Source organism: Pogona vitticeps, chromosome 3, assembly GCF_051106095.1.
Source record: "Pogona vitticeps strain Pit_001003342236 chromosome 3, PviZW2.1, whole genome shotgun sequence".
NCBI lineage: Eukaryota > Metazoa > Chordata > Lepidosauria > Squamata > Agamidae > Pogona > Pogona vitticeps.
The window spans coordinates 119,327,352-119,350,535 of record NC_135785.1 but is presented as its reverse complement, the minus strand read 5'-3'; the positions used below and the strand labels follow the sequence as shown (position 1 = coordinate 119,350,535).

At 41.7% G+C, this 23,184-nt stretch overlaps 1 protein-coding gene across 1 annotated transcript; it reads left to right on the top strand.

The window, feature by feature from the left end:
• The first annotated feature begins 53 nt into the window (after positions 1–53).
• ZNF488 (zinc finger protein 488) lies at positions 54–22,442 on the top strand. Its single transcript, XM_020809631.3, has 3 exons — positions 54–731; positions 13,673–13,904; positions 18,522–22,442. The coding sequence occupies exons 2-3, from the start codon at positions 13,715–13,717 to the stop codon at positions 19,634–19,636; spliced, it is 1,305 nt and encodes a 434-aa protein (XP_020665290.3). The 5' UTR covers positions 54–731; positions 13,673–13,714; the 3' UTR covers positions 19,637–22,442.
• Positions 22,443–23,184: the final 742 nt, after the last annotated feature.

Genomic DNA, 23,184 nt, shown 5'->3' with positions numbered 1-23,184 from the left:
CTGCGGACCCCCCCCCCCGCTATTTCCCCCCCCCCATCGAGCCGTCCCCTTGGGCGAGAGGCTGCCTGATGGGCACTAGACGTGCTCAGTTTACTTCCATCCCCAATGTCCAGCTGGCCGGGGAGGCGAAGGGGAGGCACAAGCCGAGAAAGGCACCCCGCGCAGACGAGGGGCGCTACTCCCACCCACCCACCGCTTCGTCGCCCCAGACTTTGCCGGTGAGGGCAGCGGGCAGCGGCCGTGCCCACTCAAGTCTCGGCTGCACACGCGTTGGCGCCAGCGCCGGTCCCGCCGGACAGAGTCGCGCCCGCCCACCCGCAGGTAACCGGAGGCAGCGCTGACCTGACCTGACAGGGAAGTCGTGGGCGGCGGGGGCCACGCACCCCCCCCACCCCAAAGCACGCCGGGCAGCTGTCGGTGGGCAGGAGACCCGCGCCCACAAAGGGCCCCCGTGGGGAGGATGGGCGGGCGGCGGCGCTCCCGGCTCCCCCCCTGCTCGCCGCCTTCTTGCCCGAGCGTCCCGTGAAAGGGCTGCGGCTGAACGTCCGCGGGAGGAGACCAGGGCGCGGGCGAGAGGCGCGTGGCCGAGGCTCCCACGGAGAGGCGCTGTGGAGAAGAAGGCGCGTGCGGGGGGGGGGGGCGCCTGAGGTCTCGCCGGCGAGGCGCAGCCCGATCCTGGGCGCCTCTCCTCGGATACCAGCCTCAGAAAGCCGAACAGGACACGCTCCCAGGTAAGTGTGCCGAGAATTCACATCGCCCCGTGTGCAGGGGAGCTAAAAGGGCGCGCTCTTGGCATGCAGCGGAGGAACGACGTTGGAATTCATGGTAGGAGTTCTTGCAAGGAACTTTTCCAAGGGCGCAGGTTTCGTTCAAGGATGAGTGAATTCCACAAGCCCCCTTCAGAAAATCCCGCGATCCTGTATTCGTCATAGGCAGGTTTGGGTAACAAACAGCTGAGAATATATTTCGTGATTTGAGTGGCGGTGTTAGCGCTGCGAGGCAAGACTCTCTCGCTGCTAGAGAAATCTAACGTGTGGAGTAACGGACCCCTGCCCTTCCGGCCAACGCAAGCACCAGCTCTTGATTTTAGTGGCAAAATGCAGCATTTGACTGTAACATTATGACTCTCAAGCTTTTGAGGCGTTCTGCTGTCAGCTATTCAAAGAAGGAAAGTTAGCGCTATGATTGAAGCAAATGTTTGATATTCGGAATCTGAATGTTGAACGTGAAAGGGATTTTAGCCATGGTTGGAGGGGTGTGCAGAATTTGATGGCCGCATGGCAGTGAAATGCTATGTGTGTGTGTTACCATCACTTGGATATTTGGAAGATAATGTTCTTCCAGTTTTTGGTCTGAACAATTGGACCCTTCTTTTCTGTATACATTAACATTTAGGCTGTATTCCTGTAATGCTTTCCTGGGCTTAAGCCATCGTGAGCACAGCCAGACCTACTCCTGAGTAATTATGCATAGTATTATATTGCTGTCCTATCAGGGATTACCCAGAACATGTGTCATAAAAGGCAAATTAAATTTCAGCTTTATTTCTGGCTAACTTGAAAGAATGTAATATGTTATTTTAAACATATGTGCCTTATCACTTTGTTGAAATCTCAAAACCATTTACAGTACTTGCAAGTAAATTTCATTAAGTGAGCTCATTAGACGCATACATTATTTTGGGGGTTAAATATTATACCTTTAGACTGTATCACATTATTCAATTAATTTTCTGTAGAAGAAATCTGTTATCCAATAAGGAAATTTCACAATCGTTTTTATTATCTGTATCACATTGTTAGTTACATGGATGAATTTTCCAAGGAAATCCATCTTATTCTATTTGAGACAGAGAATTGAAGTTCTGTATAAAACGTGCAATTGTGCTGAGCAGTGAAAAGATTTCGAATGAAAACTCTGTGCTATTTTGACAGAAATCTGTGTCACCTGATATTATTAACCTTTTTTGTCACAATTGCATGTGTGAAACAGAATTTTAGAAGATCTTTACTTTGTGCTCAGTTTTCATAAGCATTCCTGAACACTGTTTCAGCAGAAGCATCTAATGTAGATGCTGTACCAAAGCAATGTGCTGTTTACGATAACAAATGTTCTGTTATGATAAGTCAATCACCTTCCCCTGGATAAGAAAAACAAAGGAAATCCTCATTTTGTTCACTCTTGGTGCTGTAAGGTTTATGGCTGAAAGCTGCTTTGTTCTATTTCAGGCTATTCAGTTTGACTAAGAGGCTATAGTTCTATTTATTTGTTTAACCGTCTATTCAAGCCCCTCAGTATTAGAATATGAACTAGAATAAGCACGAGTCCCCTAATCCAGTCTGGAAGCTGATGGAGCATTTTGGATAGGATACTTAATGTGGTCAACTGAGATTTAGGAATGTGTGTCACCTTCACTTGGATGAGAAACTAAAATTGATGTAATTTGGGGTGGTGATGGTTATACCTGCATGAGACATAGTGATGTGTTAGGTGAAAAAACTTGAATTTCCAGACATTTGGCTTTTGAGATTTTTCTGCTAGCCATTTCTAAAGATACAACAAAGTTCTCTTTATTTGTTAGTGACGGCATGAAGCAAAGGCTGATTTGAATTGTCCAGCCCTTTTTGCTCCCAAAATGTCTTTCTTTTTTCTCCTGTTGTGGAGTTTCTACTTTTTCAAGCCAGAGTTATTTGAATGCAGTAGTTCCTGATATGTTCTTGTAAAGATGAGGGGGCGCAATGTTTTGCTGACACAGGCATTTGGAATGTGATGTTCAGGTGGGGGTGGGGAACATGCAATAGCATGATTTTAATGTGAGGGATTGGTTGGTAGTCTTGAATCCTGTGAGAGCATTTGCAAAGACCTTTTAGGTGTGGAGCAAAAGCTTAGTGCTGTTAATTACTTAATTGATAGGTCTGAAAATGTCATCAAAATAATTTTCCTCTTCCCATCATACCCTTTTCCCTTACTTCAATTAATGCATGCAGGAGTTACCACATCTATGGCCATAAATAGTTTTAAACTATTGGCATGATAAACTGTGACCAGAGATCAGATAATTCCTGCATGTGTTACTTGACAGTAATGGAAAAATGTAACAGATGGAAAAGGGAATGTTTTCTGTTACAGAATCATTCTGATGTGTGAATTATGATTATCTTTGAAAACTACTGTTTGAACTTTTGATGTTCTATACTGTAGGCTATTAAGCACCTTTCCATATTTTTCTATAGAAATGTTTTTGAGAAAGGTAGTAGTCTGAAACTTTAAATGAGAAAGTAGTGTTACAGCAAACAATAAAAGAATCAGTAGAGGCAGAATCAGAGGAAAAAAGGATCAAAGGATTGGCAGAGGCAGGACCAGAAGGTGGGCTGTGAACTCGAATGTGACGTGCCTCACATCCAGTATGAAGGGTGAACTCCCGAATCAATCTGCATGCCATACAGGCTCCAAATCAAATCATAGCAAAGTAATCCAGTGTAGTCATATCCTGTAAGAGAGTGAAAAGGCAACAGAAGCCGCAGAGGCTAAGTCTGAAAATAATGTAGTAAATACTTCTTTTAAATGGTGATATGTTTTGCAGTTCAGAAAACAGAAAGTAGTAAGGCAACGGGGCAGAAATACAATTTCTCTCCTTCCATCTTTCTTTCTCTCATTTCTCATCCCTGATCCTGAACTGGGCTACATGCCTTCTGCTGCTGCTTCAAGAATCAGAGCTGACTCCCCAGAGTCACCCCTCTGTATTCACATTCTCTCTTGAAACAGGCCAAAGCTACCATGTGCCACTGCGCACTGGTGTTTTGAAGTGGGTGAAGGGACACAGAGGCATTTGTTCATTCCACCTCTCCAGCCACTTTCTCTGTCCAGGCAGAGTGGAATAAATTGGAGGTGGGGAAGGCATCTGGAAAAGGCACAAGAGAGATTGGAAAAGGCATGTTTGACAAAAAGTGGGGATGAGAAGATGTGGGCTTGAGAGTAGACTTCTGCGGGCTCCTCCCACTGCATTCACATTCTTCCTCAAGAGGTTGCAGATGCTGTGTGCACTGCACACCACACTAAGACAGGAAGGCAGTGATTTGAGGGGAAAGGACACTGTCACCACTGCTTCTTCTCTCCATCTCCCCCCTCCCCCCGTAAACATTGCTGCCCAGCAGGGCATGAATGAGGGAGGCATCACTTTACTCTCCAGGCAGCAAGAAAGGGTGCACTGGTCCTGGCGGGTGTGACAGCACATAAACAATTGTTCATTCTTTTTCACTATTCTTCCTAGCTACAATTTCTAGATTGGGAAACATGAGAGACAAGAGGGACTCCTACACATGGTGGTCATGATCTTGTTTGGGCTCATCAGTGAATTGACTGAACTAGGGTGTGTATGCATGTCTGTGTGTGGAAGCTGCTATAGGGTACCTGAGAGCAACAGAGAATATTGCCTGGAAGTATGGTATTAGCAGGCTTGGGCTCTGTGTCTGAGACAGGGCAGCACTGGACTACCAGTGCAAGATGACCTGGTTTAAATGAGTTGCTAAACAGAAAGTGCCAATGGTTAAGTCTCACTTTGGTTCCTCACTTCAAAGAGCTGTGGTTCCTAGGATATTTAGAAACTGAATTTTAGAAATGATCTTTGGGATACATGGTGTGTCAGTTTTACATTTTGTACAGTCATGGCCAAAAATATTGGCACCCTTGCAATTCTGTCAGAAAATGTAACCATTCTCTCATAAAATTGTTGCACATGCAAATATTTTGGTACTCACATATTCATTTCTTTGGTTTGTGTTGAAACAACAGAGAAGAAAAGTCAAATCTGATACAATCCCACACAGAAACCCAAAAATGCACTGGCCAAAATTATTGGCACCCTAAACAATATTTGGTAGGCCCCCCCCTTGGAAAAAAATAACTGAACTCAACCACTTCCTGTAATCATGAATGCGTTTCTTACACCTACTAGAATTTTGGACCACTCTTCTTTTGCAAACTGCTCCAGGGTCTTCAGATTTGAAGGATGCCTTCTCCCAACTGCTGTTTTGAGATCTCTCCACAGGTGTTTTATGGGATTCAGATCTGGACTCATGGCTGGACATTTCAGAACTCTCCAGCTCTTTGTTTGCAACCATTTCTGAATGCTTTTTGAAGTGTGTTTTGGGTCATTGTCCTCCTGGAAGACCCATGACCTCTGGTAGAGACATAGTTTTTGGACACTGGCCACTACTTTGTGCCCCAAAATTCTTTGGTAATCATTAGATTTCATGGTACCGTTCACACAATCAAGGCATCCAGTGCTAGAAGCAGCAAAGCAACCCCAAGACATCTTTGAACCTCCACCATGGTTGACTGTAGGGACTGTGTTCTTTTCTTTGAATGCCTCATTTCTTTTTCTGTAAACTGTGCCATGATGTCCTTGACCAAAAAGCTCTACTTTTGTCTCATCTGTCCACAGTACATTCTCCCAGGATTGTGGTTTTGTCACATAGGTTTTACCCTGTGTCTGGAGATCAGCTTGAATTTGTTGGGAAGTTAATCTGGGTTCTGTATCCACCATTCGAACAACCCTTCGTTGTGATTTTTCAGTCATTTTGCTCTTCTGTCCACATCCAGGGAGGTTAGCTACAGTGCCATGGGCTGTAAACCTCTTGATAATATTGCGCACAGTGGACACAGGAACATTAAGATCTCTGCAGATGGACTTGCAGCCTTGAGATTGTCAATGTTTTTCCACCATTTTTTCTCTCAAATCCACAGACAACTCTTTACACTTCATTCTTTTCCCCGTGCTCAGTGTTACACACAGCACAAAGGTTGAGTCAACCTTTCTCCATCTTGGTTGCAAGTGTGATTACTATATTGCCCACACCTCTTACTTGCAACAGGTATGTCCAAATACAAATTAAAGGAGCATCACATGCTTGACAAACAATTATTTCTTACAATTTAGACAGGGTGCCAATAATTTTGGCCATTGAACTTTCGAGTTTCTGTGTGGGATTGTATCAGATTTTACTCTTCTTCTCTCTCTCTTTTTTTTTTTGTGTGTTCTTTCAATGCAAACCAAAGAAATTAACACGTGAGTACCAAAACATTTGCAACTGCAACATTTTTCTGAGGGAAGGGTTGCATTTTCTGACAGAATTGCAAGGGTGCCAATGTTTTGGGCCATAACTGTAGGTTTATACTGGCTTGTATGCTTAGACAGTTAGTCTAGGGTTGTTTGACAGTATCTGTGTGATGTGTGCCAGGAATGACAGTTAAGACAGTTGAGAAGTGTGAACAAATGTTTATTAAAGGCACTGGCAGCTGATTGGCCTATATGGTTCTGTATTTTTTATATAAGAGAATATGTGAGGGAGAGGGCACATAAGAAGTGTGTATTAGTTTGGGTAAATGCTATTAATAAGAGCTGTGAACTGATGCTGTGAGTTAGAGTTTAAGAAACTGTGCTGTCTGTTTGTGCAAAGACTGAATACAGTGGGGTCTCGACTTACGAACTTAATCCGTATTGGAAGGCAGTTCTCAAGTCAAAAAGTTCTTAAGTCGAATCTGCATTTCCCATAGGAATGCATTGAAAACCATTTAATCCGTATCTGCTGTTTTCGTCCATAGAAACTAATGGGAAGCTGCTATTCCGCCTTCTGCCACTAGAGGGGGATATTTTTTCATTTTTCCTTTTAACCTAAGATGACTTAGCTTTAAAAAAAAGGGAAAAAAGAGTTCTTAACTTGAATCTAAGTTCGTAAGTCGAGTCCATATATTCCTATGAGAGCGGTTCGTAAGTCGAAACGTTCGTATGTCGAGCCGTTCGTAAGTCGAGACCCCACTGTACTAGAATGGTCTTGGTAGTATTTGTGTCAGAACAAGTATTAATCTACATATACATATAAAACTGAAAGTTTCTAATACAGTGGTGCCTCGCATAGTGATCGCTCCATTGAGCGACGAAGTTTTTGCGATCGCAAAAGCGATTGATTTGCGATGGTCCCTATGGGGTTTTTTTGCTTTGTGATGATCGTGGGGAAGCGATCATGGCAAAGCGACCCTTTTTTAACAGCTGATCGGTGGTTTCAAAATGGCCGCCGGGAAAACAAAATGACCACCCTCTGTTTTTCCTCACTTAAGAGGCACCGAAAATGGCAGCGCTATGGAGGATTTTCACTTAAAGGTGAGGTTTTAAGCCCATAGGAATGCATTAATCGCGTTTTAATGCGTTTCTATGGGCTTTTAAATTTCGCTTAGCGATGTTATTGCTTAGCAATGTTTTTTCTGGAACGGATTAACGTCGCTAAGCGAGGCACCACTATACCAAAGATAAAGAATTAAGGCTTATGAGTATGGGTTGAGGATAGTGACAAACTTTTTCTTATGAACTTTTTCCTCCCTTGTTCACTGAAACTTTGTGGGTTTTTTTTTTTACAAAAACCTCTTTTTTTTCAAACCTTGCTTGTTATTTTAATAGACAGCAATCCATAGGTATTATACTCATGTATGCTGCTGCTTGGTGCTGTGACACATGGTTTATGTTGTGTGGCCAAAATAATCAAGGCTTTCACCAAAAACATTCTTATTTCTAAAAAAGGCAGTGTGACGTGAGCCTGTATCTGTGGCAATAGCAAAGTCTTTAAATGAGTGGACTAATGGCAGCAGACTGTGGAAGAGGAGGAGAGGGCGGAAGAGGACATGGAAAGGGAGATGTTGGTGGAAGCACCAGAATGACTCCAACTTGATCAACCCAGAGGGTATCCTGTGTAGACCATTTTGACTGCTGACATGGGAATTGTCAACATTCAGGCTGCCTTTGCTATGTAAAGTTTGGCAACCTTTTTTCCTGCTGGCAACATGGACACAATAGTGAGTAATGTTGTTTTGAATAACCGCTTTTTGGTTAAAGACAAATCAAACAACACAGATAATCAAACTGACAAATCAAATCATCTCAAATATTTTTTTAAAAGCCACACACTTACGGCACCTTAAATGAACAATTTTATTTGATCTCCAGTTTTGCAGACTGCCAGCACACTTGTTATGTGCTGTCAGGTCAACTCTGGCTCACAGAGCCCCCAGACCTGAGTGAAGTCGAAAATGTCCTAACATCAACAGCCTTGCCCAGCTCTTGCAAACGCAAGTCTCTGCCCTCCCTTATGGGGTGAGTTCACCTCATATTTGGTCTTCCATTCCTGCTTCTTTCAACTTCCCCAGCAAGTCTTGTTTTCTCATGATGTGTCCAAAGTATGACAGCCTTCATTTTGTCACGATTGAAAAATGGCTATGACAATTGCTTTGTGTTTGAGTGAGAAATGGTTTCTAATCAAAGGTTCTGGGCTTTTCCTTCCTTGGTGGCTGGGAAGCACAGAGACTATTGGCATTGGTATCATCCAGATTCAAGTTAGCCTTCTTTCTGCTATGTAAAATTTTTTTCGCTGCTTGCATCATAGGCATGCTAATTGGATGCCAATGTCAGGCCATTTCCTGAAATTTTCAACCTTGGAGACATAAGCAATATTCTGTATTCATAAAGGGGAGATATCTTTGAAAGATTGTCCATCTGTATTCATAAAGGGGAGATATCTTTGAAAGATTGTCCATCTGTAATGACAGATTCTATCTTATATTCATGGTCACTTGACTTTGACTTGATTGTGAGCCATTCATTCTGTGTGGCACTGCTACCCCTTCCTCTTAGCCATTACTGTTTGTGACAAGCACAAGCCAGCGTCTGTATCTGACCCTGTTTGGGTATGCTTTTTAGAGGCAGGGACAGACATGGGAAATGATTGTCCCATTTTCTTTTGTCCCTTACCATTAAGCTTGAAAAACACCAAGGAAAAATTCCAGATGCTGTTCCATTTGTGAAAGTACTGAAAGTCTGCTGGTTCTAATGTACAGTACAATGGATCAACTCCCCTCCCCCTTATTTTATATAGGTAATAGTTATAGTACAATAATCATCACAATAGTTATAGTATAATAATAATCAGAACTTAACAAAGAAAGTAATAGACAATATCCAAACAAAGCTCTTTTGCCAATGTATGAAATTTTTTTAAACAAAATTACTGCAATACATAAATTAGGAATTAATGATGTAATTCAACTTAAAAGGTTGTTTCATGTGTTATAATATGCGATTGGAGGTCTTATGTTTTCCTGATCTTTTTGTGTAATAAATGAATTAAAAGAAACCTATGTCACATCAAAATCACTTTTCTTTTTATGTCCTCTTGCGTGATGGACTTCTTGACTTAATTTCTATGACTGAGCAATATCTCAGTTCCATCTACAGATCATGGTTAGGTCCTACCTATCTTTCCATTGTCTGCCCAACATTTGCCTAGCTGCCACTAGCAAAAACCTTTTTATGTCTTTATGTAGCATAGATTCTATTTCGTTAGCAGATTATAGAAGGCTATTTCATTATTAACTTGAAGAAGTAAACCATGCTTTTATTTATCAATGATCAGATAGTTATGTTGAAATTCCTTCTGATTGTACAGGGTACCTTTAGCAGGATTGTGGATTTCTGTGAAGGCATACTGGCCTAAATGGGGACTATAAATAGATGCAAAGCTGAAGTACTGGTCACGCCTATTACATAAATAAATCTGGCTCTTGGGTCTGTAAATTTTGCTTGTCCAATGAAAGGCAGATAAGCACTGATGAGAATAGCAGTCTCATGGGTCTTGGAGCACAGTATTGTTGGGTTGACTCTCAATGGTAAATTAGATGTTCACTTCTGCATTTCCTGAAGAGAGATAACATTAGGGCTGCAACTCTTCAATAGGTTGATGACTCTATACCTTTTATGTACTGTACCAAGATTTCTTGCATTTAAGGTTAAACATATCAATTCAAGCATAGTAGGTTAAATACATTTTGTACAGTCTGGCGGATCATAGGAAAATGTATCTTAACGCAACAATTTTGAAGAGGGGAAAAAACTTTCAACATAAACTCAGTTCTGCCTAGAACTGGCTTGTTGCAAGCAAGGAAATTCACTATGGCATTTGGCAGCATTAGCATTGGCAGGGTAAATATAGGGTAGGTAGAAGAATATTAGGAGACTCCCGTTCCTGATGGAAAAACAGCAACACACTCTTGTTTCAGTAAATGTAAGAGATCATTCAGTGGAAACCTGTTCAGACCTGCTAATTACACATATCTTATTTAGCCCCTTCACGGATTGCTGCCTTGTCATGGTGAAGGGGCTTGAATAATTCAGAGAAGCTATGGGCTACGACGTGCAGGGACACCCAAAACGGACAGGTCATAGTGGAGAGTTCTGACTAAACATGATCCACCTGGAGCAGGAACTGGCAAGCCACTCCAGGATCTTTGCCAAGAAAACTCCATGGACAGAAACAAAAGGCTAAAACATACGATGCTGGAAGATGAGCCCCTCAGGTCATCCAACATGCTGCTGAGGAAGAGCGGAGGACAATTACAAGTAGCTCCAGAGCTAATGAAGTGGTTGGGCCAAAGCCAAAAGCACGCTCAGTTGCAGATGTGCCTGGAAGTGAAAGAAAAGTCCGATGCTGCAAAGAAAAATACTGCATAGGAACTTGGAATGTAAGATCTATGAACCTTGGTAAGCAGGATGTGGCCAAACAGGAGATGGCAAGAATAAACATTGACATCCTGGGCGTCAGTGAACTAAAATGGACAGGAATGGGCGAATTCAATTCACATGATGATCATATCTGCTATTGTGGGCAAGAATCCCATAGAAGAATGGAGTAGCCCTCACAGTCAACAAAAGAGTGGGAAAAGCTGTACTGGGATACAATCTTAAATAAGAGGTCGTGATGGTTGGACAGTGTCATTGAAGTGACCAACATGAATCTGACCAAACTCCGGGAGACAGTGGAAGACAGGAGGGCCTGGCATACTCTGGTCCATGGGGTCATGAAGAGCCAGACACGACTTAATGACTAAACAACAACAAATCTTATTTATGTTCAAAACATAGGATTCTTTAGATATAACCGGAAAGAGTTGTTTGATCATCACACCTAGTTGTTTGAAGTTTCTTTACTCAGACATTCCCTTTCAGAATTCTTGTCTCTTGATTAATAGAATCATAGAAAAATTGGATTGTAAAGGGCCTATAAGGCCATTAAATCCAACCCCCTGATCAATGCAAGAATCAAAATCAATATATATCTGACAGATGGTTGTCTAATTTACTGTTGAATGCCTCTATCGTCAGAGCACTCATAACCTCCTATGATAATTGTTGTACTGCTCTGACAGTTAGGAAGTTTTTCTTTATATTCCACTGAAATCTTGATTCCTGTAACCTGAGCCCAGTAGTGTATGTCCTGCGCTCTGGGATGACTGAGAACAGATCATGCCCCTCCTCTGTATGACTACCTTTCAAGTAGTTGAAAAGTGCTGTCCCAGCTCCCTTTAATCTTCTTTTCTCAAGGCTAAACTTGCTCAGTTCTTTCATTCTTTCCTCACAGGGCTTTCCAGTCTCCCCATCACCCTTGTTGCCCTCCTCTGAACTTTTTCCAGTTTGTTGGCATCCTTCTAAAAATTTTGGTGTCCAGAATTGGACTTGATGATCCATAGGGTCCTGTCGGGCTCTGCAATTCTATGATGATGATGATGATGATGATGATGATTATCATTATCACCACCTTGCTGAAATCCTTGTTGAATTACTGTAGCAGTTCCTTAAGTTTTTCATTCCATTCTGTAGCTGCTTGTATAAGCCATATAGTAATTTTTTTCAGCTTACAGACAAATTCAGGATGCTTTTGGTTGACAAAAAATCCTGATGGTTGTTGCATATGCAGCTCTTCTGTTATTTCTCCATTCAGAAATGCTGTTTTTCCATCAAGATGTTTTACTGGCATTTTTCTCGATGCTGCTAAGCTGAGAAGCGTTCTTATAGTGCTGCATCTTACAACTGGAGCAAAACTTCTTCTTCATCTTCTGCACCTGAGGCTGTTGAAGGCGAGCAGTCCTCCTTATTGTGGATTTTTCACCCACTATAGATCACTGCCCAAGTGGAAGAGTCAGAAGGACAGCTGCAAATGTATGGAAGCCTTATCCATTTTATTCTCTGTTTGACAAAGACAAGAAACTTGCTGTATAAAAACAACTACAGAAGTTAGGACAAAAGACAAGATCTAAAATCTCTCTCCATTGGCCTTCAAATTCCCTTTATCTCTTGACAAAACCAAACCTACTTGGCACGTCAGGAAAGAGTCTCCTCCAATGAGGAAACAGGCAGACCCCGACGTTGCAGATGTGAACTCTACATGTAGCTTAGCACCTGTGTGAATCAGAGAAAGGGAGTGTGTGCAGTGGTCTTCAATAACGTCCAAGAGTAGAAACACAGCAGAAATCACATAACCAGACAAATGGCTCCAGCAAGATATGAAAACCAAGAGAAACTCCATGAGCCTGATCTTGGTATCTGAAAACCCAGTTGAGGTGTTTCCTGTGCTAGTTTTTACCTACAAAGGACAGACCCTCTGGCCTCAAAGGCGACCCCTAGCTTCAACTTGCTTTCTACCCTTGCTTAGTGATCTGAGAGAATGAAACTACATAGAAGATAACAATTTTATAATGTATGAAAACGTACTTTTTGCCAGTATATCCTTCTTCCTCCTCCTCCTCCTCCTTCTTTAAAGCTGAATTCCCACCAACTGGACCCTAACCCCCAAGTGTGGTGCATCAGCCCCACTAGGTTTTCTATTCTCAGTTGTATCATAAGTGAAGTATTTTAATGGACTTTTTTTTGGGGGGGGGATACAGTGGTGCCTCGCTAGACAATGATAATCCATTCCACTGAAATCACTGTTTAGCAAAATCATTGTCTAGCGAAAAGCATTTCCCCATTGGAATGCATTGAAACCTGTTTAATGCGTTCCAATGGGAAGATTCGTCATTGTCTAGCAAAGATCGGCCATAGGAAAGCCGCGTTGTGAACCACCAATCAGCTGTTTAAATAGCTGTCTTGCTAAGCTTAGGTCCCGAAAACACCTGTTTTGCGAGTGCAGAGGGAGCTGTCAAAATCGTCGTCTAGCGAAAATCAGTTTGCGAAGCAGGGACCAAATATTGTCCAGTGAAATTCCCCCATAGGAATCACTGTTTTGCGAATCGTTATAGCGATTGCAAAAAGTCAATGTCTAGCGAAAAAACTGTCATGCGGGGTAACTGTCTAGAGAGGCACAACTGTATTGGATTACATTCATATTCAGCATTTTTCCTTTATTATTTGTATTGTTTTGTCCCTATTTGGGCATTGCTTGTCATGCACAGATTACTAGCTGAGGGCTGAAATCCAGGTTTGCTGCTCTGCTTGCACAGTGGGAATCCATCAGTGGATTGCGACTAATTAAATGCTTCTTTCTGAGATTTTGGGGTGCTGTCCAAGGCTCTTCTGTGAAGTCTACATCCCTGCTATTTGTTCTGGTTTTAAATGGGTCATTTGGTAATGTATTCAAATTATTCTGGTGGAAATTTTGGAGAAAAAAAATTGCAAGTATTGTATATAGTAGGCTTTATCTCTCTGCTTAAAGGATCTGAAGCTGAAGAAGGGGAGCATGTTTCTCCCGTGTATGCTTATCACACTCATAATATGCTGGGGTTCACACAGAAAAGGCTTTGCTAATAAAACATTTATGAAAGCTTCTTTCAAAATGTCTCTCCTTTTGTTTAACAGGTAGAAGTCACTGCTGTGGAGAGACCTGATGGATCACACTGGATGAGGTTGGTTCAAGCAGCTGCCAGCAAGAAAGAGCAGAATTTAGAAGCCTGCTTAAAGAATAGCCAATTGTACTATTGGGTCACAAGGAAAATACTCCGAAATGAGGAACTCCTTGTTTGGTATGAGGAGGAACTTTCTAGGCTTCTGGGATTCAGTGAGATTAAAATCTGCAGGAGATTCCAGAACGGTGAGTATAGAAGGTTACATGAGAAGTTTAATTGGCATTTGTGAGAACTGCTCAGTATTTGCTGCAATATTTCTGAGAATTATCCAATATCTGAGAAATCTGAAAATTGCTCACATAAGTCATCTTAGCTCTGAGCAGTTATTTTCTCCATATACTTGGTCTAAGATTTCTGTATATAGTTGTGGAGGTTTTTTTATGTGTTAAGCTCTAGGGCAATATTTTTCAGGGCCATTAAGATCTGCTTTCTACTTCTTACATGAGCTCAAGTTAGACAATGAGTAGATAGGTTTACTGTTCAGTTAACCCTTGGAGTTTGAACTTACCATGTGTTGGTATTTTTGTAAATCTGTTCCCATGGGCCAATAAAGTAACATTTGGAAATTAATTTTTAAAAGTAACTTTCCCAGTTACTTGTTATAGTGTTAAAAAGGAATTTGTTGCTGTTACTTGTTCTAGTGTTTAAGAAGTAACTCACGGGACTGAAACCCAGTAGTAAGTTGCAACTAGAGTAATCTCATTGAATCAGTGGAATTTACAGAGGACTTGACTCACCAAAACCCCACTGATTCCATGGGCCTACTCTAATCGCAACTTACTACTGGATTTCAGCCATGCATAGCATTCCTTGATACACTGTGACTAAAAAAAAAGAAAAACCTTTGCATTGAGGAGCAGGTGGCTTAAAATTTCAAGAAGTCCTGTCAGAATGCATCTAAAAGTGGTCTCAAAGAGTAACTTTAATGGCTAAAGTAACTTCATTCTCACGTTACCATAAAGATGTAACTTCATAATGTTTTTATCATCCCTACCTGCCCCTAACAAAGAATAACTCACAATGGAGCTTTATTACTTATTACAGTGGTGCCTTGCAAGACGATGTTAATTCATTCCGTGAAAATTGTTGTCATACGAAAACATTGTCTTGCAAAACAAAAAAGCCTATTGAAATGCATTGAAACCGGTTCAATGCATTCCAATGGGCTGAAAACTCACCATCCAGTAAAGATCCTCCATAGGGGTGGCCATTTTCGCTGCCTGTAAAGCTGGGAATCCATCCTGAAAACACAGCGGGGAGCCATTTTGCACAGCGGGTGGCCATTTTAAAACCGCTGATCAGCTGTTTCAGAAACATCGTTTAGCGGGAAATCAGTTCCTGAAGCAGGGAACTGACCATCGTTAAGCGAATTTTCCCCATAGGAACATTGTTTTACAATCACAAAACTGATCGCAAAAACTTCATCGTCAAGCGGTTTCGTCGTTTAACAAGGCAATCGTTAAGTGAGGCACCACTGTACTGTTACTTCCAAGCTTTGTAGTAAAGAGCTCTAGGACCTCAAAGATGAACATATTTATTACACACTTAGAGGATTTTATGCACTACATGCCCCAAAGTAAACATATTATTATGCACTACACTGGAAAGGAAGCTGTCCTGCAGAGTGTGGTGACTACTGTTCCAGTCCTTGGCTGCCTGCTTTAGCTGGTATTAGATGTAGGCAAAGCCTTAATTTGAAAATGAAGCACCTCAGGAATTCACCCTGAGGTCCTTCCTAGCACTTCCATCTGAGTTCCTGTCTGTGGAATCAAACATATGCACTTCTAAGATTATTATAAGCCTTGTGGTGCCGTGGTTAAACTGTAGTATTGCAGCCAAAACTCTGCTCACAGTCAGCATTCCATACCAATAGATTCTGACAAATGGGAGGCTGATTCAGCCTTTCATCTTTCCGAGGTCAGTAATATAAGTACCCAGCTCACTGGGGCCAAGGGGCAATGTGTCACCTGTATAATTAAAGATTGTAAACCTCCCCGAGACTGCTTTAAGCGCTATGGGTGGTAACGCTATGGGGTGGTATATAAGCAGCATGCTTTTCTTTGTTTTATTAATCTTAATCTCTTCTTTCTTTTATTTATTGCAAAAGCATATCACAAAAGAAAAAAAGAGCAATGCATAAATTATACATTTCCTTCACAAAACAATTACTGTATTGTAATAACCGTTCCAAAAAGACCTTTCATTTGTTTGGGTAATTGGCCTTTCCTTCCCAATAATACAAAATCCAAAAGATCTTGCGAGATATCAGCAAAATTGTTCTCCTTTCACAAGCCCTTTTCAAACCCTTCTGTCACGTCAACTGAGTAATTACTAGTTCTAAAATGTCATTGTACCATTCAGTTGTTTGAAACATTAGATTTCCAATTTTTCATTATCGCTAACCTGACTGCCATACTCATATTTGTAGTTAACTCATGTAATTAATGCCACCCAATCCCATTTTTTAAAATAAAAAAGATAATAATGCAATTTTGGAAAAAATTCTAATGTAACTTTTTCAAATTTTCCCATTCCTTTAAATACCAGTTTCCAAAATGTCAATACTGATTCACACTCCCACCACATATGGAAATAATTACCTATATCCTGACCACATCTCCAACATAATATAGTACATTAGAAACCATAATATTTAATTTCACTGGTATCAAATATCATCTCCAGATCAGTTTACAGAATTTTTTTTGTTCTCACAGACATGATCTTTAAAATTATTTCCTCAAATTCTCCTGTATGAGCTTTTATATGACCTGTAACTTCAGATGCATGATACATGTTAACAACGTATCATCCACAAATAAATTATTCTTAAACATTTTGGCCAATATCAAAATGTTATTCCTAGTAGCAGTTCCAACAATTCTAAAACTGAATCAAATAATACTGGGCAAAGGGCAGGCACAGCTTTGTGTTGTACCCCAGCCTTGAGAAATTTTTTCTGGCACTCCATCATTCACTAATAATGTGGCAAAATTTTCAGGATGTACAAATTGATGGACCATACCTATAAATCATAGGCCAAATCCAAGCTTTTATGAACATTTTCTATCAGCTTTTCTTTAATCTTTGCATTAGTTCCATATGCATATTCATACCACATTCCTGAAGGACAGATTCCTATTTTTATAATCATTCCCATGGCTGAGAAACAGTGGCGTTGCTTGTCTTTGCTTTGAAAGAAGTGCACAGATATCTATGCCAGAACCATTTTTTTAGGGAAGATGTCTGAAGACCTGACAAGAGATGAAGTTCTAGTATTCAAAGAATTAAAGCATGAAATTGCTTATTTCTTGACAAAGTATGCAGCGGTAAAAAAAAAAAAAAGGCTTCCTTGCTAAAGGATTGGAAAGTAGCCACCATAATTTAGATTTTTCTTACAGACATGTTGAAGGTGAAGGATGCCAGGTCAGAAAGCCTATAATCCAGAATGAGTAAATCAAAAGAAAGCATTTTAAAATATATAATTACTAATTATACAGAAAAACAACACTGAATCAGTGTGCTTTCTGCAAATGCATTTTTCTCCTAAACATTTGTAATTTTTAAAATACTTTTACTAATCACCTAGATAGGTGCCATGAAGTCCATATTATACAACATCTACAAGACAATCATATGAATGTTTAGTCAGATTTAACGCCTAGTATGTTCAGTGGAATTCGCTTCCAGGAAAGGCTTGCACAAAGTTTGTCACCACATAATCATGGTCATCTCAGCAGTCTTGGGATAGGATCCTTTACGGATCAGGTAATAGGTAAAGTACAAATAGATAAAGTACAGAAAATAAGATTTTTTTCAAAATGGGGTTGCATAGGGAGTAAGTGTTCTGGCTAGGATTTTTTAAAAGTATTTTATTATTTTTATGACATACATATCTACAACAGACAACAACAGAAATACCTACAAAACCTACAAAACAATAACACATGAAACTAACAAAACATACAAGACTAACAAAACAAACATATAGGCGGGGAGGTATTCCTCATACCAGATTATCTATTATATAGATTCTGACTACAGAAGTAATATATCCGTGTGCATCTGCACATGTTACATTCCACATCACCATTTTATATATCTAATTAAGCATCCTAAATTTATAATAATTTTTTTAAAATTCTCTCATCTGCCTTTCCATCCGTCTCTCATCATATCCATCATAATAGGCTAGGATTTTTTAAAATTTCATGATAAATTAGCTGGAGTTGGAGGTATGTTGTAGGCATCAAATTATTGTGGATGGTGTAAACTCCCATGTATTGTAAAGAGCTCCAGAAAAATCTCTCCATCCTGGGCAAGCAGGTTACATAACAGTAAATGAGTTTCAATATAAGTGTAAAGTGATGCACCCTAGAGAGTAAATTCATCATAACTTCATTGATCCTATCTAGTGATGAGATCTGACCAGGAATGTGATCTTGGGTAGTCAATGAATACATCAGTTTGGCATGCTGTAGCAGGAAGTCTATCAGTGGCTATCAGGCATTATAACTAATGAGAACCAGCATCCTGCTAAAAACAGGATGCCAGTGAATATCAACCATCCCTCCCAAGGGGGGAGAGAGAGAGTCTACATTCCCTGCTGGTGAGCTTCTTGGCAGCATGTATATGGACCCCTTGCAAAACAGGATGTTGGAACAGAAACCTTTGGTCTGATTCAGATGCGCTCTTGTTCTGTTCTTTTGAATTGCTCACTACATGCAAGCACTGCCTGTAGTACCACCACCCTTCCCTCTTTTATTCAACTGCTGATAACTACCCACTTCCTTCCTTCCTAGAGCTGGATTGCCCAAACTGCAAATGGGAGCATGCATGTCTCTCTCAAGCCTGCTTCTTCAGCTTCCCAGAGAACAGCACCCAGCTCTGCAGAAAACTTTCCGTCCCAAAGATGGTAAAGGACAAATCAATGGAACAATCCACACATACCTGTGGTCTGGATAGAGACCTGGAGTTCAGAGCGACCACTTGGAAAGATGGTTCCTGTAGAGAGAGGAGGAGGAGCCATGATGAAATGGAGAGCAGTAGTAAGAGCAGGAAATCTGTGTTGCTGGAGAAAACAAACTATCTGCACGAAGAACAGCCCAGGGACAAAGGAATGGCCCAGCACCTGTTAGGAGGACCCTTCTGGAAGTTCGGTACAGTGAAACAGATGGCTCTGAAGAAGGATGTACTGGAACAGAAAGAGAGTGCATTCACTGAAGTGAAGAGAATGAAGGTGATAACTGAGAATTCTAAGAAGGCGGAAGATGGAACAGGAGAGATTTTCTTAGGCAAAAATATAGTTCATTCTTCGCCAGGCAGTGCTTTTTCCTTCGTATGGCCCACCAGAGCTCCTGGGGAGCCCAAGAGTGCGTTCAGCAAGCCAGTGAAAGCCTTGGTGGACACAACAGCAGTGGTTGCCTCTCGTCTCAGTGACCCAATGAAAGGCCCAGGAAAGCTGTCGGGATGCCTCAGTGCCGCTGACCTTGTGCAATACAGAAGCCTTCTGACTTCCAAGTTCCTTGTGAGTGATTTAAACAACTCTCGACTGCTGCAGACCACTTTCCTTCAGAACAACCCTTTCCTTTATCCTTCAGAGGTGTGGTCCAGACAGATGAAAGAGCCAAGGCAGACCACACCAACCTCCACCTCTTCCTCTCCTACCCTGACTGTGTTGCCTCCCACCTTTACTTCCTTTGGGGTCGCATCCCAGAACTGGTGTGCAAAGTGTAACCTCTCCTTCCGAATGACGTCTGACCTCGTACTTCACATGCGCTCCCACCACAAAAAGGAGGGTCCTTCGCCAGAGTCCCATGGCAAAAGGAGGCAGGAAGAAAAACTGTCGTGTCCTGTCTGCCAGGAATATTTTCGGGAACGGCATCATTTATCTCGACATATGACTTCCCATAATTAGACCTGTAGTTCTTTATCTGCAGTATATGTATGCCTGTGTGCATGCATGTGTTTGTGCATGTGTTCAGCTATTTGCCTTTATTTTTCTTCCAAAATCTTCTGAGAGATGACTATTTGCAGTTATTTGTGTTGTCATTTTCAGTGGGAAAAATGTATTTACAAGACTTCTAGCCAGCTATAAACCCTTGAAAGTAAAATTCCATGGTTAAGAAAACAGTTTAAAACATGAGGTAATATGAATATGTGTTAATCTGGAAGGTTGTCTACATATGTGAGAATATTTAATGCCTCTAACTAATCCTTGGAAAACCAGTGTGGCCTCGTAAGAAACACAGCCAGCTCTACTGAAAATAAGCATGTGTGGACACCTGACATTCTATGTCTGTTAGAAGGAGTGATTGATGTGTATGAGACAATGGTGGTTGATGTCCACTGGGCCTGGGTGGGGCAGAGGGTCTCCATACATGGAACTACCTAGAATTACTGCTATACTCATCCTTTTCACTTGTGAAGACTCTGTGTAGGCTTAAGTAAATCATAAACCCGATAGTTAATTCAGACTAAAGTAAAGCCATTAAATCATTGGGATTCTGAAGTCACAGCCTCTGTAAATTCCATTGGTCCTACTCTGGTTTGGCCTAACCGCTTGATTTATGCTGATCTTGGTGGAGATGCATGAGTTACTGTCAAACCTGGTTCCGTGCAAAAGAAGTTTCTCTTCACAAATCCTTGAAGCATGGATGGGGAATATGTGGTCTTCCAGATATTGATAAACTCTCACGATCCCTCACCAGGGGCCAAGTGAGACGGCTCTGGTAGACACTGGAGCCCAGTTACCATGGAGGAGCAACAGTCTCTCCAGCCCTGCCTCACGGCATCCCAGACCTCTTTATATCCAGCCTTTATTTTGGAAGGGGAGCTTGGTTGCAGCAAAACTCAGCATGGGAAAAAGATGTTTTGGAGCAGAAGGAAGAAAGGTAAGGTAAGGTATTTGGAGCAGCCCACATTTTTCATGTGGGCTGAAAAGCAGTATTGGTTCTCCACAACAGCACATGGGCCACTCCGGTCCTTCAGCTAAATGCACCACTTATTGAGCAAGGCATTCAGACTTGGGGGGAAATGGGAGTGGGGGAAGGACAGAGCTGGGCATGTTGGCTGGAAGATTCTGGAAGCTGAAGTCCAACAAGTAATACTTCCAAGCTCTCAACAGTCAAACCTCTCACCATCTTTCTCTTTGGAAATGTGTCCTAGTAAATAAGCAGGTTGAGAAGCACTTTGGCTGTGTCATCTGTTTTGTGCTGCTGTTTTTCTTTCCAGATTCTCATCTCATTTTGGGATGCACACGTAAAGATAAACCCCTGGTCTCTCTCACATTTACATACCCCTCACCTCCATGTGTGCTGACTGTCAGTTTGAGCTTTGCTTCTGCTTTTTCTCCCATGTTCTGATCAGAGCAAGAGAAAACAAAACAAAGACTTGTTGGCAGCTGTTAGATGCTCTCTGCGGATGCTTGCTTTTGCTACAGGAAAGATCAGAGTCTATTCAAAACCTTCCCTGATGCCCAGATCCCGAGAAGCCCAAATGAGCTGGACCGAACATGACAGTGAAGCATAGCAGTGCCTCCGACACTCTGCTTCACTGCTTTTGAAACACTGTCTTTTCCGTATTTATCTATGGGGGAATGTTATTAGCATGTCTGGCCAGGACATATGTTCAAATTCCTACCCCACTCTGAAAGAAGTAAGTGAAGAGGAAACAGACAGAACTCTAGGGAAGCAATGCTGCAGCACATATTTTCTTTCAGAGGGAGCCAAACTTAATCGGCTTCATGCATGTGTGGTGGTTTACAGAGGGAGATACTGCCCTCACTGTGGTGATTCCACACTGTACAGTATATACATCTGCATTTAGATATGTCTTGGTATTTATGGTGAGTGGGATTTGATTGGCATTGGTAGTTGAAATGTGTGCCAGGAGAGTATGTTAAAACAGTTGGAAGGAGAAGTAGAATATGTGTGAATGGAACTGTGTGTAAATTATCTGATATGTTGCTCTTATATGTATAAGGAGTTTTGTGTGAGGGACAGAGCTGTTTAGTTTAACTTTGAGTTAGAGACAGAGAGAACTACAAGTAAACTCTGAGCCTAAAAGAGAGAGTTGTGATATAGTTAAGAGCTGTGCTGAGGGAAGTCTGTTTTGTGAAGAAGCTATGGGAACACAGGCTGAAATCCTGTTGCACAGCTCCAAGGAGGATGACATCATCAGACTTTGGGAGCAATAAAAAGCCTCCAAGATTTCAGAGATCCCTAGGGATATCCTTGCTCTTGGGCAGCCTCTGAGAACTATGGAACAGGAAGGAGGAGGATTCAAAGCAGGAAAATTGCTACCAGTAGTAGTCCTGGCAGCAGGATCAGGACCGACAGTGGCAGTTTTCTGACTTTGAATCATTTCCCCTCTTGTTCTGTGGCTCATGAAGGATACCCAAGGATGACAGGGATCCTTAGGGATGCCTGAAACCTAGAAGGGGGGCTCTAGGAAGCTTTTTATTGCCACCAAATGCCTGTAGCACAGCTACAACCAGTGATGTCATCCTTGTGGCATGGCACAGCTCTGCCAACAGGATTTCAGCCAGTGTGTGTTTTCATTGGAACCTGTAAAAAGCAAGCATCCATCTATACATACTGTATGTATAAAGAATATTTTATGGTTAAAGTGCAAAGAAAAAGTCAAGGAAATGAGATTTCAGAATTTGACAGCATGTAATATTGAATATTCTTTTTGCAATAAACTTCTTTTTGGTTTACAAATACTGTTTAGTACTTTTTGAACATAGTTACAAGATATACTATACATACCACTGACTTACACTGGGGTACAGATTCAAAGTTGTGTCACCAAGGTAACATAAGACTACGTATGTGTGGGTGGTTCAGCAAATGTGTTTTTATTCCCCCTTTTAAAGAGGGGAGTGTAAATTCAGCCCTTAGTTCTGGCATTCCACACAATGCAAGCCCTGGTGCAGGTTTTAAAAATGCAGATGGGAACCATTTTTTAAATGGCACCAGCATTTCTATCCTGGCCAGGCAGTAGCAGGAAGTTTGGCCAGCTAGTGACAGTGCCAAGTCAGGACTGGACATGTAGCAACAACAGAGCTTCTGGAGCTGCCCCTCAAGCATGAACAGCATCACTGCCCAGCTACTGTTGGGGAGGCTTCCTGGTCACTTCAGCATTGGCTGCCTGACAACACTGTTTCTACTTCAGAGGAGCAGTTCCAATGGCTTCTTTTTCCCCACAGGGTGAGTGGGTGTCCTGACCCAGGTGCTGTCAGTATCAGTGGGAGGCATCTCAGTGCCAGCCCATCCGTGGGCTGCTCCACATCCTACGGAGGATTCACACGCAAGCAGGACAGGAGGTGGCATGCCTGTTTTCAGATTACCTACAGTTAAAAAAAACTCCTTACTTCAGGTTATCTGAATTGTGTAATTCCTGTCATGGAAGGCTCAGAAAGCGCACCAGTCAGAAGGCTAGACAAGAAAATTATTGTGCTGC